At 50.1% G+C, this 14,699-nt stretch overlaps 2 protein-coding genes across 3 annotated transcripts in view; one reads left to right on the top strand and one right to left on the bottom strand.

Annotated features, from left to right (window-relative positions):
- RNF10 (ring finger protein 10) overlaps positions 1–14,699 on the top strand; it is a 73,694-nt gene that overhangs the window by 39,443 nt on the left and 19,552 nt on the right. The window lies entirely within an intron of this gene.
- POP5 (POP5 ribonuclease P/MRP subunit) lies at positions 936–3,701 on the bottom strand. Its single transcript, XM_006737774.3, has 5 exons — positions 3,565–3,701; positions 3,336–3,478; positions 1,875–2,024; positions 1,609–1,692; positions 936–1,506 (listed from the first exon to the last, which is right to left on the bottom strand). Exons 1-5 carry the CDS (start codon positions 3,582–3,584, stop codon positions 1,391–1,393), a joined length of 513 nt encoding a protein of 170 aa, XP_006737837.1. The 5' UTR covers positions 3,585–3,701; the 3' UTR covers positions 936–1,390.

Below are 14,699 nucleotides of genomic sequence, written 5' to 3'. Positions count from 1 at the left end.
CACTCTGCCGTCATGGGGCGATGTCTTTCCTAGTGTCAGGCCTAAGGGGTTCTTGAGTAGGGCTTAGCTTTACGTGTCATTCTTAAAGAGGTTCAGAAATCCTGGGACAGGAACTGCCCTGGGTGCATGAGGGTGTTCCAGCCCTGAAAGTGAGGGGACACGTTGAAGCAAACATTACAAATCTTTCTGTTAAATGTAAAAGTGATTTTGAATAACATCTGTTTTGTTATACAAGAAAACAGATCCTATAAGTAGTGGATCCAAATCCTCCTATAACCTCTGTGAGTGTGGCGGTGTCACTCGGTTTCAGGTGGCCCGGCCTGCAGAAAATGAGGTTGATAGCTGCTGCTTGACTTTGTAATGTCAGGCAAGGCCAGGTTTTGTCACCCCCCCCCCAACCCCCCCAAGAAAAGTGCAAGAACCATGTTATCCTGTTACCTGATTAAGGATTGGTAAGGAATCTCGTATTTTTAAGGCCCTGTGGGTCAGTACGGAGACCAGCTATAGATTTGTGCCAGTTCAGTTGTCATGTCTCACTAATAATTTTACTCTAAATAACCTGGATTGGTTAGGGTTCATCCTAGGGGTGGGGGCACAAGGCCTCAAGTGGGAGACTATACATCTAGCATTATAGGGAGCCAGTCTTCCTACTGAGGCCAGGGATAGAGGGGGAAGGAAACCTGGCCAAGCTTGAACTTCATAAGTATACTAAATGCTACAGAAGCCAAGTACATTTCTTTCTTTTTTTTTTAAGATTTTATTTATTTATTTGACAGAGACACAGCAAGGGAGGGAACACAAGCAGGGGGAGCGGGAGAGGGAAAAGCAGGCTTCCCGCCGAGCAGGGAGCCCGATGCGGGGCTCGATCCCAGGACCTGAGATCATGACCTGAGCCGAAGGCAGACGCTTAACGACTGAGCCACTCAGGTGCCCCGTACATTTCTTTAAGATATTATTTATTTGAGAGAGGGGCGAGGGAGAGAGCAAAGAGAATCTGAAGCAGACTCCATGCTGAGCAGAGCCCGACTCGGGGCTCAATCCCACGATCGTGAGATCATGATCTGAGCCAAAACCAAGAGTCGGATGCTTAACGGACTGAGCCACCCAGGCGCCTTGCCACGTACTTTTATTAAACCTACTCAGCCAGGCAATTAGATAGAGACGTCTGTAACCACTGGGGATTCACCGCCTGCAGAACCACTTAACCAGGCAGCGCTAGGTAAAGATGACTTCAGTTTAAGTGAACAAGTCCTCCATTTTGAGCTGGTACCTTGGCCTCTGGTCCGCAGTCATTCAGTTTGGCAAACTAGCAGATGCTGCTGCCCTCCAGAATGTCCTGTTCCAACAAGTGGGCCCTGAATCTCAGGCCCAGCACAGCCTGCAGAGAGGTTCACTCCATCGCTTCAGCAGCCTCCTCACCGCCATTGTCTGAAAGCTCCTCCTCATCTGACCTCTCCTCTAGTAGACAGCTTCTGGTGACAGACTTCTGGATAGCTTCCCGTTCTCCTGCAAAGGCAGGCAGAGCAGGGATGAAAGAAGTCTTTGGGAGTGACCTCTTATTCAGCCAGGCTAGTTACTGCTCAGTGAGCACTGGCTAATGTTGCTTACCTTCATCAGTGCAGTTCTGCAGTAAGATCAACAGCTGTCTCCTGTTGTAACGAATCAGGAACTTCTGACATGTTCTAATTGTACCTGGCACATGAAAGAGCTCCGTGGTCAACAGCTTGTGAAAGGTGTCTGCCTCAAAGACTTTCCAAGCTAGGCGAAAGCCTCCCGTTCTTGGCAGGACAGCAGGAAGACCCACCTGCCTGTCAAGACTGAACCCTGGACCTGTTACTATTGGAAGTCAGCAGCCATACCACATGCACCCCTACCTCCCACATGTAAGGTGTTGAGGAAACACGGGTAACGGTGTCCTTTGTTCTCCAAGTATGTGACGAAAGGAAGAGCTGAGCACACGAGTTGGTAGAATTCCTTCCGGCATCGAAGTAGCACTATTCCAGTATAGGCATTGAGGTATCGCACTACAGCGGGGGGAAAAAAAATCATTTTGGGAAACTGGATTCACTTAAAAATCTTAGAGTAACTGAGAGTCTACTGTGTGCCAGGCAGTGGCACTTGGGATGCATCAGTGAGTAAAAACCAATTTCTCAAGGAAAAAAACCTTAGGACAGACCTTTATTTATGGAAAAGGGATAAACCACACCCAGGGCTTTGCACACCACTCAGAACTGGTGAATGAATTTGGAATTTTAAATGCTCCTCTAATTCACTGATTAACTGATAAGTGGGGTTGGGATTGGCAGGGAACCATCTTCCTCAGAGGAAACCCTTGGCTGAAAAACAGGTGGTGGTGGTGTTTTCTTTTTAAGATTTCATTTATTTGACAGCACAAGCAGGGGGAGAAGTAGGCTGCCCCTGAGCTGGGAGCCTGATGGGGGGGCTCACTCCCAGCACTGTGGGATCATGACCTGAGCCAAAGGCAGATGCTTAAGGCACTGAGCCACCCAGGCACCCCCTGAAAAACAGGTTCTATTGCAAATGGACTCTCTAGGTTCTTGAAGAGGCTGAGAATGACCCAATGTAAGTGAACTGTGCCTATGTGCATGTAATTCTCCAGTATTCAATTTTAAGCAAAGGGTAAAAGAGGTAATTTAAATATTAAATAGTGTGGCTAGGGGAGTCACAATAGGGTGGCTCAGTCGGTTAAGCGTCTGCCTTCAGCTCAGGTCTTAACTCCAGGGTCCTGGGATGGAACCGTGTCAGGCTCCCTGCTGAACGCGGAGTCTGCTGCTCCCTATCCTCCCTACTCGTGCTCGCTCTCTTTCCAATAAATATTTAAATAAAATCGCAAAAAAACCCCACAGAACACTTTAAAAAAGCGTGCCTGTCAGAAGAATCCTCTTCCTCATTTACATACGGTGGTGGGTTCTGTATTTTATCTGCCCTATTAAGGGCTTTTTAGGGGTAATTTTGACAATTTTTTCCCCCATGGGATGTCAATGTAACCAAGTAACTTAACTCGGAACTACACATGGCTTCCCCCATTTAATTCATTATCCTGCTCAATTCAATCACAATCCCCAATATACACGTGTGAAATAAAGTAGGTTCTTGCCCAAAGTGCCACTGCCTTTCAGCTCTCCGCCTAACCTCGGACTCGTCCAGACTCGGGCTTAGACTCCGAGTGGCCTCAAGAGGACGATACTGTAGGGTGAGGTCTGTGTATCGGGCTTGGAAGCTCCTGCGGTCGCTCGTACCCTTTCTTTCTCCCTCTTCCGGCCCCCGTTCCCTCCCAATCCCGCCGTCCGCCTAGCTCCCCAGGACCCTCGCACCCGCGAAGCCGATGGAGCAGGAGGCCGCGCCGAAAGTCCCGTGCACGCGGGCGATCGTGTCCCGTATGAGGCCGCCCAGCACTCGGTCCTCCAGACTCAGGCGGCAGCGGGGGTCATCAGACACCACTTCGCAGAGCAGGTACCTGCGGCGGGCAGCAGGAAAGTGAGCGCGGGGCCGAGGCCGCGGGGACCCGGCAGGGCAGCGGGTGTTGGGACAAGGGGTCCTTACCTGTGTTTGAATCGCACCATGGCGGCCTCCGCGCCCGGCGGCCCTGCGCCCAAACCGGATATCTGCGGTTTTGCTGGCTGCCAATGGGAAATTACCCTCCGCAGTCTTGCAACCACTCAGAGAGGGAAGCAGGGTAGGAGGGCGGGGGCTAGAGGGTTGGGAGGCCGAACCCAGTGTCAGTCTCCTTTAAGCCCTACCTCCCTTTACGTTTGTAGAGCGCATGCGTCCTGCTGACAGCCCCGCCGAGTTAGTTGTTTGGGGGTGGAGATCTGCGATGGAGTGGCGTGTGGTTGCGTTGGGTGTTTCTGCAACACGCCAGAGTTTGCAATTCTGTGTAGGATGAAGCCGCTGCATTTGGGGCTCTCGGGGTATTTACTTTTTATTACCTTGCAATAAAGTTGTGTATGCACTTATATTCGCTCCCTAAGCTAGACGGCAGAACTTTTGAGGGCAAGACCCTGCATTTACACGCCTGGGATTGACACGGTAAATCGGACCCCTAGTTTCAGGTTAGAGCTCTGTTTAATTTTTTCGTACAGCCAAATATATTATTACTGTTTGGGTCTTTCAACAATCTTATGGAAACATGTATATTACCTCGGCTTTTGTTTGCAGAAACAATTCGTGGTTGTTATATTTTACTTTAAAAAAAAAAAGTACAGGGGCGCCTGGGTGGCTCAGTTGGTTAAGCGACTGCCTTCGGCTCAGGTCATGATCCTGGAGTCCCTGGATCGAGTCCCGCATCGGGCTCCCTGCTCGGAAGGGAGTCTGCTTCTCCCTCTGACCCTCCCCCCTCTCATGTGCTCTCTCTCATTCTCTCTCTCTCAAATAAATAAGTAAAATCTTAAAAAAAAAAAAAAAGTACAAAGAAGGAAATAAAAAATTATAATCTCAGCACCGGGAGATAATTTCTCATGTAGTGTATTTTCTTCCTTTTCTTTCCCCCTGTGCCATCGGGCCTCAAAGTGAGGTCCAGGGACCACTGGGTTTTCTGAGACTCTTTCCAGGTGTCCCTAATGTCAAATTACTGTCATAATAATACTAAGATGTTATTTGCCTTTTTCACTTTCTCAGAGTGGACAGTAAAGTTTTCCAGAGACTATGTGACATGTGCTGACATTATCACTCTGATGGCTAATGGGATTTTCTATTTTGTTTTAAACACTTCTCAATTTTATTTGTTTACTTGGAATCTTTGCATTTCTCAGTTTTAATATTCATAAGTATCAATATATCCTATAAAAACAAAAGCTCTTTGGGATCCTCAATAATTTAAGAATGTAAAGGGGTCCTGAGACAAAAAACTTAGAACTGCTGCTCCATGATTAATTATATTTTTCCTTTTATTTTCTTATTATGAATAGGATCAAACTGTTTAGCACTTTTTTTTTGCTTGAGTATCTTTTTTTAACAATTGAATTATTGCGGTGTACTATGCATAAAGTACATATTAATTGTAAGGCTTAATGAATTTTTACATATGTGTAGACTTTTGTAACTACCACCCATATTAATAGGGAGCATTTCCACACCCAAGAAGGCTCCTTGCTCTCTTCCCAGTCAAAACCTTCCCAGAAGTAGCCTCTGTTTTGAATTCTATCATAAGATCAACTTTGCCTGTTCTTGAACTTTATTTTTAAAGATTTTATTTTTTAAATTTATTTGAGAGAGAGTGCGACAGAGCACGAGCGGCGGGGGGGGGGGGGGGCAGAGGGAGAGGGAGAAGCAGACTCTCCGCTGAGCAGGGAGCCCTATTCTGGGCTGGGATCCCAGGACCTTGGGATCATGACATGAGCTGAAGGTAGCCGCTTAACCAACTGAGCCACCCAGGCGCCCCTGTTCTTGAACTTTATATAAAAATCCAACAATATGTTTGTGTGTGTGTGTATGTGTGTGTGTGGCTCCTTTTGCTCAACATAACGTCTGTAAGATTCGTTCTTGTTTGACTATGTTTTCATGTCAACCATTCTGCAATGTTGTTTTTCAGCTGCACAGATATAACACTGCTAAATTGGTCAGTATTCCCACGATAGACATTCAAATTAGTTCCAGATTTTTTTTGTTATACCCAGCACGCTGGTTCACAGCTTTGTAACTTGATCTTTATACCTATCCCTATTTGTAGAATTGTGGAATTGGCTGGCCCTGTGAGGTCCATGAAGGGAGGCCAAGTATTTGCAAAGTCTGGAATGAATCCTCAATTTCCTCATCTCTCAACTCTTTGCCACCAGTAATTTGACATTAGGGACACCTGGAAAGAGTCTCAGAAAACCCAGTGGTCCCTGGACCTCACTTTGAGGCCCGATGGCACAGGGGGAAAGAAAAGGAAGAACCTGAGGCACCTGTGCCTACGCTTTCTCCTCATCCCAAAACAACCTGTTTATCCAAAAACGGTCTCGCCAGCGTCCCCCTTTGGCCAGCAGGGGGCGTCAGAGGCCCGTTGTGCGCGGAGAAGAGCCTCAGAGCACCCCTTCCTGCGCCTCGCGTCCCTAAAATAACACCAACACTTCCTAGCTTTCAACTCGCTTAATCCCAACACCGCGCCCATTTTTTTTTAAAGATTTTATTTATTCATTTATTTGAGAGAGAGAGAGAGAGCACATGAGAGGGGGGAGGGTCAGAGGGAGAAGCAGACTCCCCACCGAGCAGGGGCCCGATGCGGGACTCGATGCGGGACTCGATCCCGGGACTGCAGGATCATGACCTGAGCCGAAGGCAGTCGCCCAACCAACTGAGCCACTCAGGCGCCCCAAGGAGCTGGATTAGAATTCGAACTCAAGGCCATCCGGCTCGAGTCCTTACTCTCGCCCACGCAGCAGCTGCTGTCCTGTGCACGGTTTTGCCTGTCCCCACTCTATTTTCCAGCCACTTGCTGCCGGGGAGGCTAATTCACGTCCCTAGACCTCAGTTTCCTCATCTGTGCAACAGGGTGACGGTGGTCCCTCGCTCGCGAGTGAACCGGAGAGAAACGGGATAGCGTGGACGAAACGCCCGACACGGGGAGCGCACCGTACACGCCGTTTTGAGTGAATGGTCTCCTCCTCCCCGGCCCCGGCGTAGCCCCGGGAGCAAGCCCACTGGGGCAGTCCCGGGCCTCCCCTCCTCGGGACCAGGGCCCGCTTCCCCCGCCGGCCGCACGGGGCGTCCAGACACCCGCGGTGGCCCAGCGGCCGGGGCGGCGGCGTGGGCGGCGCAGCCCGCTCCCCGCCGTAATTAGCCCGCGCCGGCTCCGGCTCCGCCAGCCGCTAATTACACGTCTCCTAATGAGGCCGACGGCTGTTTGCAATCACCCGGGTCCCCGCCGCGCGGCGCGGGAGGCCGCGGGGGAATCCGCCCGTGGAGGCGTGGACGCGCTCGGCGGCGGCGACGCGCCTGCGCCTCGGTGGTGCGGGTCCCCGGGATGCCTGCCGGGCGGGGGCGGGGCGCTCGCCCGCAGTCGCTCCTCGAACCTCCACCGCAGCGCCCGAGTGATCCCCACCCTACGGGGAGGAGGGCCGCCGAGGCTCGAACTCACAGGTACAGAACTCAGGCGGGAAGAGGCTAATCGCGATCTGACCCCGAACCTGGGCACTTACCTGATCGGTGGGGGTACTTGCTGTTGTTACTCCTGGGACTTCTCTGAAAGGGCAGATCCTAGATCAGATCAATAAGGGGAAGGTGGGGGTGCTTGGGAAACTTCCTTCCAGTGCCTTCTTCTCACTTGAGAGTTCCCATTTGCTCTTTTGGATCAGACACAAAATGGAATTATTAGCTTTGGAACTTTAAAACTTACTTGGAAACATAAGTCATACATCTCATTTTCCAGACTGGGACATCTGGAACATTCCCTAGGACGTGGTTGGGGCAAATGCTAAATCGCTCTCTTTAGATGGGGATGGGGGGCCACCGCTGTGTACCTTGTTCCCAGGCTCTTCTGGGGTGGGGTCCAGAGTAGCTGCTTTTATTCTTCATCTGTATCTTCGGGGCTTCCATGTATCAGGCTCTCACTGTGTGCCAGGCACTGTGTAAGCACTTTGATTTAGCCCTCAGGACAACCTTCTCTGAGGTCAAGGAGCAAATGACTTGTCCAAGGTCACAATGTAATGTCAGCAGACAAAAGACCTTTTTTGTCTCCCCCCACACCTGTGCCCTTAACCCCTTGCTCTCTATCTCTTCTGGGATGTCTGGAACCTAGAAGGATGTTCGGAGAAGGCGAACCCGATTGGGGTGTCATTCTGAGGTGACACGGGCATCCAAGCGTCCCTACCAGGGTGTGGATGCTTGCTGCCATGGTGGGTGGTGGTAAAGGGAAATTGTATCTGCTGCAGCATTTTGTTAAGCAGCTGCTGCTCATTAGGGGCGCCTGCCCCTCTAATCCAATCAACCAATTCCCTGTAAAACATTTATGGGAACAATCTGTGTAAAATTCAACCCTCCGTCTGCTTGGCCAGGGGCTTAGGGAGCTGCTGCATCCTTCAGGTTCCAGGGGGGCAGACATGGCCCTCTCTGGGCCTCAGAGACGGAACACTGCATCTCACTCCTCCCTCGTCCTCACTGCCTCATGGACCTCCTTCCCTCTTCCCTCTTCCCTGCCTGCTGCGAGGGTTCAGTCATCCAAACATTAATTGAAATTACAAGGGCACTACGGTTTGACCCAGCAATTTCTCTGCCAGGAATTTATCCCACAGAGATTCTTGCAGTTGTGCCAAATGACAGGTGAACGAGGATGCGTCTTGCAGTATTGTTTCTGATAGCACGAGGCTTTCTCAATGTCTATCAGAAAGGATCCACTGTATGTGCATATCTATCGGACACCGTGGGCCAGAGAATGTTCTAAACACTTTACGTAGATTGACTCATTTAACCCTCACAGCTACCCTTTACATGAGATACTTTAATTTTAGTAACTCATTTACAGGTGAGGAAAGGGAGACCCAGAGGGAACAGGTGACTTGCCCAAGCTTCACATAGATAGTAAGCAGCAGTACCAGGCAGCCCATATTCTAAATCCCTATGCGAATATAACTTCTCTGTCTTTATGTGCATGGAGAATTTCCAAAAAGTGACCCAAAAGCAATCGGCGGAAGTTGCCTCTGGGGAGAAGAATTAAAGGTGTGGAGTAGGAGGGGAACTCCCTTTTTCCTGGGTCCCCTTTTGTACCATTCTGTTTTACCAGGTGCACGTGTTCGTTTCATAATTTAGAGGCGTTTCTGAGTCCCCAAAGCATGTTATTGCTAGTCCTTACCTCAACCCTGGGAGTGGGTAATATCATCCTCATTTGGTAGGTGAGGAAGTTTGAACTCCCTGCATGGGCTGGCAGCCACATGACTGGGGAATGACAAGAGGGGGTTGGCTCTCAAGCCAGTGCTCATTCCCTTAATTTATATTAGCCCCGTGGGCTTGCAAGATTCAGAGGGAAGAAAAACAAGGTTCAGAGGGTTAAAAGCATGGACGCCGGGGCCAGCTTGCCTGTGTTCAAGTCCTGACTCAGCCACTCACCCTCTGTTGTGACCTTGGGCAAGTCACTTACCCTCTCCAAACCTCAGCGAGGTTTTCCTCTTTGTGAGGATTAAAAGACTTACCTCCGTGTCAAGTGCTTGGAACAGGGCCTGTCTCATCACAAGCGCTCAAGAAATGTTAGGTATTTTTATATTATTGCCCCGAACATTGTCTTCCCCGATTTCAAGCTCAGAGCAGTTCCTCCTCGCAGCTGGCATGTCCAGCTGTGCATGCTCCAGTCCTTTCCCGAAAGGGCAAGGCCCGGCCTCCCTGTGCTCCAGCCTCTAGTGGAAGTCCTTGGGAACTGGTTCTCTGGGGTTATCCCACCGTGGTGGCTGTGATCAGAACCGATCACATCGCCAAGAGCTGGAAGAAGGGGCAGAGCCGCAGGGCTGGTGTGGCCCAGATCCAGGGTGAGGCTGCGACGGGCGGCCTCCTAGTTCGGGATGTTCCCAGCGCCTTCCCACCGCTTATGCTTGGAGGGAGAAGGGCCTCAAAATAGCTGTTGCTTCCCCAGCACGGCGCTAGGCCAGGGACAGGAATAGACATCTGGGGGTGGCCGCCTCAGCTTTCCTCAGGGGCCCTGGGGAGGGGGACAGGAATAAGCAGAGGCCAGACTCCTCCCAACGTGGGGAGATAGTGCGCTGGTCAATATGCAGTGACCTCCTGTGACAGTCCAGCCCATGGAAAATATGGCCCCGGCCGGGGCTGGCTGCTCAGCAGGTCCCCAGCCCCGGCCAGAGAGTGGCCTGGGCCTGGATTCTACACTGGCTCCTGGCTCCTACAGTTCTCTCTTGGCAGGTGGGGAAACTGAGGCCCAGAGAGAGATTCATGTGCTTGGGACCACAAAGCTGCTTTGAGAAGCCAAGCTGACAGGAGGAGCAGGCCTTGGGTGTTGAGAGGCAGTCTGGGTGGTGGTTGGAGGGTGAAAGGGCTCAGACTGTCTCGATCCAAATCTAACCTCCACTACTGAAGACCTGCGTGCTCTTGGGCCTCAATCTCATTACCTGTAAAATGCACATCGTAACAGTACCCACCTCCTGTAGTGGTAGCGAAGACTGAAAGAGTTAATACTTGTGTGCTGTTATGATTATTATTGTCTTATCACCAGACCCCTTCCTCATTCATTCCTAAGGCATTGGCTGAACAGCCACCATATGCCAGGCACCGTGCTAGGCCTGGATCCTGCAGCTCCCGTGTGGCAAGAAGAGACCAGTTACCTTTCAGAGAGCCTGCCATGGACCAGTTACTGAGCTAAGCATTTTTACCGATATCATCTCATCAATACCTCTCTATGAGGCGCCATTATCACAGAGGAGGGAAGTGTGCCCAGAGAGGTGAAGTCACTTCTTCAGGGTCACACAGCCAGGAGGTAGTAGACTCAGGATTTGAACCCCGAGCTGCCCGCCTACATAGCTCATACAAGGAGCCACTGCATGTCACTGTCTCTTTACTGGGGAGACAGATGAGTCAGACAAGTCGTTCTGTTCGCGCAGTCAGGCTTTGGGCATATGGGAGGGCTCCACTCTCCCAGCCTTGACAGTCATTATTCTGGCCCCAACACAGTCCCGTATGAGATGTGAGGGGGTTCCCAGCCCGCACTCCCTAATTCCCCTGGGTTTTCCTGGGTACTTGCTATGTGCCAGGCCTGTACTAGGCTCTGAGAACACAAAGACGACTTTGTTCCTACCCTGAAATTGCTCACAGTGCGGCGAAATGTCAACAACAATTCAGAGGCAGCTACTGTGATGAGGGTTAGAAAGGGGACAAGGCACCCTGAGGAGGTTCCTAACCCAGTCTGGGAGATCAGGGAAGGCTTCCTGGAGGTGGTGATGTCTGAGCTGAGGCCCAGAGGCAAAAGAGAGCCAGGAGAAGGGAAGGGGAGTAGGAAAGAGTGTTCTGGGTAGATGGACAGTTTGTGGTAGTGCTGGCTTATAGGAAGTGTGAGTGGTAGGGGCTGGAGGTGTGGGTGAAGGGCGCCGGGACTGCAGAGATGGATGGGCTTGGGTCGTTCAGGGCCTTGCTGCCCACACTAACAGGCTTGGCTGCTATCTGGAAGGCTAGAAGTTTCCCTCCAGCTTTGGAGGAGGGTGAACCTCAAGAGGCTGAACTGAGGGAGGGGCACCAGTGAGGAGGCAGCAACTGCCTGGAGGGAGACGAGAGACTTGGCCTCCAGTGCTGGGGGTGGGCGTGGAGAGCCATGGGCGCTTTGTGAAGTTTTTAGATGTAGAATTGGTTATGTATTGCTGTGTAATAAATCACCCCCAAACTTTGTGGCTTAAAGCAACAACTTATTTTTTTAGGATTCTCCGGGGGTGCTTCATGTGGTGACAGCCGGGGGGGGCACTGGGGTGGCCGGAGGGCTCCACAATGGCCTCACCCGCATGGCTGGTTGCCGGCTGGGAGTTCAGCAGGGGCTGCTGGCTGGGGGGCCCCAGCTCACCTCCATGCGGGTTCTCACGGCATAGCAGGTGGCTTCTGAGAAACAGACACTGTCGGGCTTGTTAAGGCCTCGGCTCAAAAGTCTCAGAAACATTCCTTCTGCTGCGTCCTGTTGGTGAAATCCAGCCCTAAGACCAGCCTGATTTAAGGGTTAAGGGAAACAGCACTTCTTCCTCTCTTCCTCCTCCTCCTTCTCCTCCCCTTCCTTCCTCTTCCTCCTCCTCCTTCTTCTGTACAGTTTAGTGGGATTTAGTGCATTCACAATGTTTTGCAACCAACATCTCTCCCTAATTTCAACTTTTTAATCACCTCATAAGAACACTCCATCCCCATTTTGCCATTACTCCCCGTCTCCCGCTCCCCAGTCTCTGACAACCTGCTTTCTGTCCCTGTGGATTTGCCTATTCCGGGTATTTCATGCAAAAGGAATCCTATAAATGAGAACTTTCCTGTCCGGCTTCTTTCACTGAGCATCATGTTTTCAAGGTTCATCCAAGTTGCATACATGGGTGCTTCACTCCTTTTTATGGCTGAACAATTTTCCATTGTATGGAATGACCATGATTTGTTTATTCATTCATCTGTTGATAGACATTTGGGTTGTTTCTACCATAATGTGAATCATGCTGCTATGAACATCAGTATATAAATACCTGTTTGAGTTTCTGTTTTACATTCTTTTGGGTATATACCTAGAAATGGAATTGCTGGGTCATATGGTCACTCTATGTTTAACTTTTTGAGGGACCACCAAGCTGTTTTCCACGGTGGCTGAACATTTTACATTCCCACCAGCATGTATGAGGGTCCCTATTTCTCCACATCCTTGCTGACATTTACTATTTTCTGTATATTTTTATTTTATTTTATTTATTTTTTTTTTAAAGATTTTATTTATTTATTTGAGAGAGAGAGAATGAGAGAGAGCACATGAGAGTGGGGAGGGTCAGAGGGAGAAGCAGACTCCCTGCCGAGCAGGGAGCCCGATGCGGGACTCGATCCCGGGACTCCAGGATCATGACCTGAGCCGAAGGCAGTCGCCCAACCAACTGAGCCACCCAGGCGCCCTATTTTTATTTTTATTAAAGCCATTCTAGTAGATGGGAGGTAGTATCTCATTTTGGTTTTGATTTGCATTTGCGTAGTTACCACTGATGTGGAACATTTTTTCATGTGCTTTTTGGCCTTTTGTATATTTTCTTTGTCCTTTACTTACTTGGGTTGTTTGTTTTTTTGTTGCTGAGTTCTTAAGAGTTTTTTTTAAAAATATTCTGGATACTAAACCCTTATCAGATATACGATTTACAAACGTTTCCTCCCATTCTGTAGGCTGCTTTTTCACTGTTTGTTTTTTTTTTTAAGATTTTATTTATTTATCTGAGAGAGAGAGAGCATGAGCTGGGGGGCGGGAGGGGCGGAGGGAGAGGGAGAAGCAGACTCCTGCTGAGCAGGGATTCCCCACACGGGGCTCCATCCCAGGACCCCAAGATCATGACCTGAGCTGAAGGCAGATACTTAACTGACTGAGCTCCCCCGGTGTCCTTGTTTTTTTAAGTAGGCTCCACACCCAGCATGGGGCCCAGCTCTGGGGCTGAACTCACGACCCTGAGATCAAGACCTGAGCTGATATCGAGTCGGACACCTGACCAACTGAGCCATCCAGGTGCCCCTCACTTTTTCTTTTTTTAAAATTTAAGTAAGCTTCATGCCCAATGTGGAGCTTGAACTCATGACCCTGAGATTGAGAGTCATATTCTGTGCCAACTGGGCCAGCCAGGCGCCCCCTTTGACTTTCTTGATAATGTCCTTTGATGCACACAAATTTTTACTTTTCATCCCATTTATCTATTTTTCTTTTGTTGCTTGTGCTTTTGGTGTCAAATCTAAGAACCCATGGCCAAATCTGAGGTCATGAATATTTACCCTTATGAATTGTTTTGTCATTTTAGCTCTTACATTTAGGTCATTGATCCATTAAGTTAATTTTTGTCTATGGAGTGAGGTAGGGGTCCAACTTCATTCTTTTGCATGTGGTTAAGCTGTTTCTCTTGACTGGAGGTCAGCATGCCCTTTCAGCGAGGGGAAGGAATTGTTGGGGTTTATCTTTGGAGACAGTTTTGGTGATGGGTTAGCTGTGAGGGGTTGGGGAAGGAGAGAAGAGGAGAGGGCGGGCAGAGTGACATCTACATTTCTGATCTGGGCAAGTGGGGAAGACTTAGGTGAAGGGAAGAACTCAGTCCTGAACATGATGAGTTTGAGCTCCTTTAGCATCCAGGCACCGAGAGCATTGGAAATCACATACATGATAAATGAAATATGGAAGGACACTAAAGTTTTTATCCATTCAACAGATAGTTATGGGACACCTAATACACTAGGTAACATTTGTGTGGCATGAACCGTGGGCCAGACACTTAACACTTTTTTAAAAACTGAGCTATAATGGTCATAGTATAAAACGAACAAACCTAAAGTGCACAGTTCATTAAATTTTGTATATACCACCTCCCAGGTAAAACTATAGTCCATTTCCAGCCTCCAGAAAACTCCCTCTTGGGCCTGTTATATTTAATTCTCACAGTGATCCTATGAGGCATTATTCCCATTTTTTGGATGAGGATACTGAGGCTTACAGAGATGAAGCCACTTGCCCAAGATCACATGAGGTGGAATGTGGATTCTAACCCTGGCCTATAGGACTAGGCCAGGCTGAGGAACAGTCCACCCTCTCACTTGGCTTGGACTAGACTCAGGCCTAGGGGATCCCTGAGGGCAGGGGCAAGACAGTTTAGCCTCTGCTGGAGGCCAGGAGGCCCTCATGGGTGGGTCTGTGGGGAGCCCAAGGCGAGGGAGGATGTGGATTTAGGACTGGCGGTGAGAAATGAGAGGAGTCCTTCCTTCCGGTCCCCCGTCAGTCATGGAGGTGGCCGCCCAGTGGACGTGTGGCAGCAGAAAAACAGTAGGCAGGCAGCCCAGCTGAAGCTCTTTCCCAGCAATAGACCCTGGGGGAAAGCTCAGCTCTGCCTGGACCAGATTGGCCTGAAGCGAGGAGAGGAGGGTGCCACACCTGTCAGAACCGCTTTAGACCCAGCTTCTTGGCGTCCCAGCTGAGAAGATCCTGGGCGCATCTCCTGCATCTCCTCCCTCCCTCCCTCCACGTGTCTGCCCTGCGCCCCTCTGACCTGTTCTGTCCCTCCGCTCCATCGGAAACTGGC

This window comes from Leptonychotes weddellii, chromosome 13, assembly GCF_054177405.1.
Source record: "Leptonychotes weddellii isolate Sample4059 chromosome 13, ASM5417740v2, whole genome shotgun sequence".
Taxonomy (NCBI): Eukaryota; Metazoa; Chordata; class Mammalia; order Carnivora; family Phocidae; genus Leptonychotes; species Leptonychotes weddellii.
The sequence above is the reverse complement of the archived record's forward strand: the minus strand, read 5'-3'. Positions and strand labels throughout refer to the sequence as shown.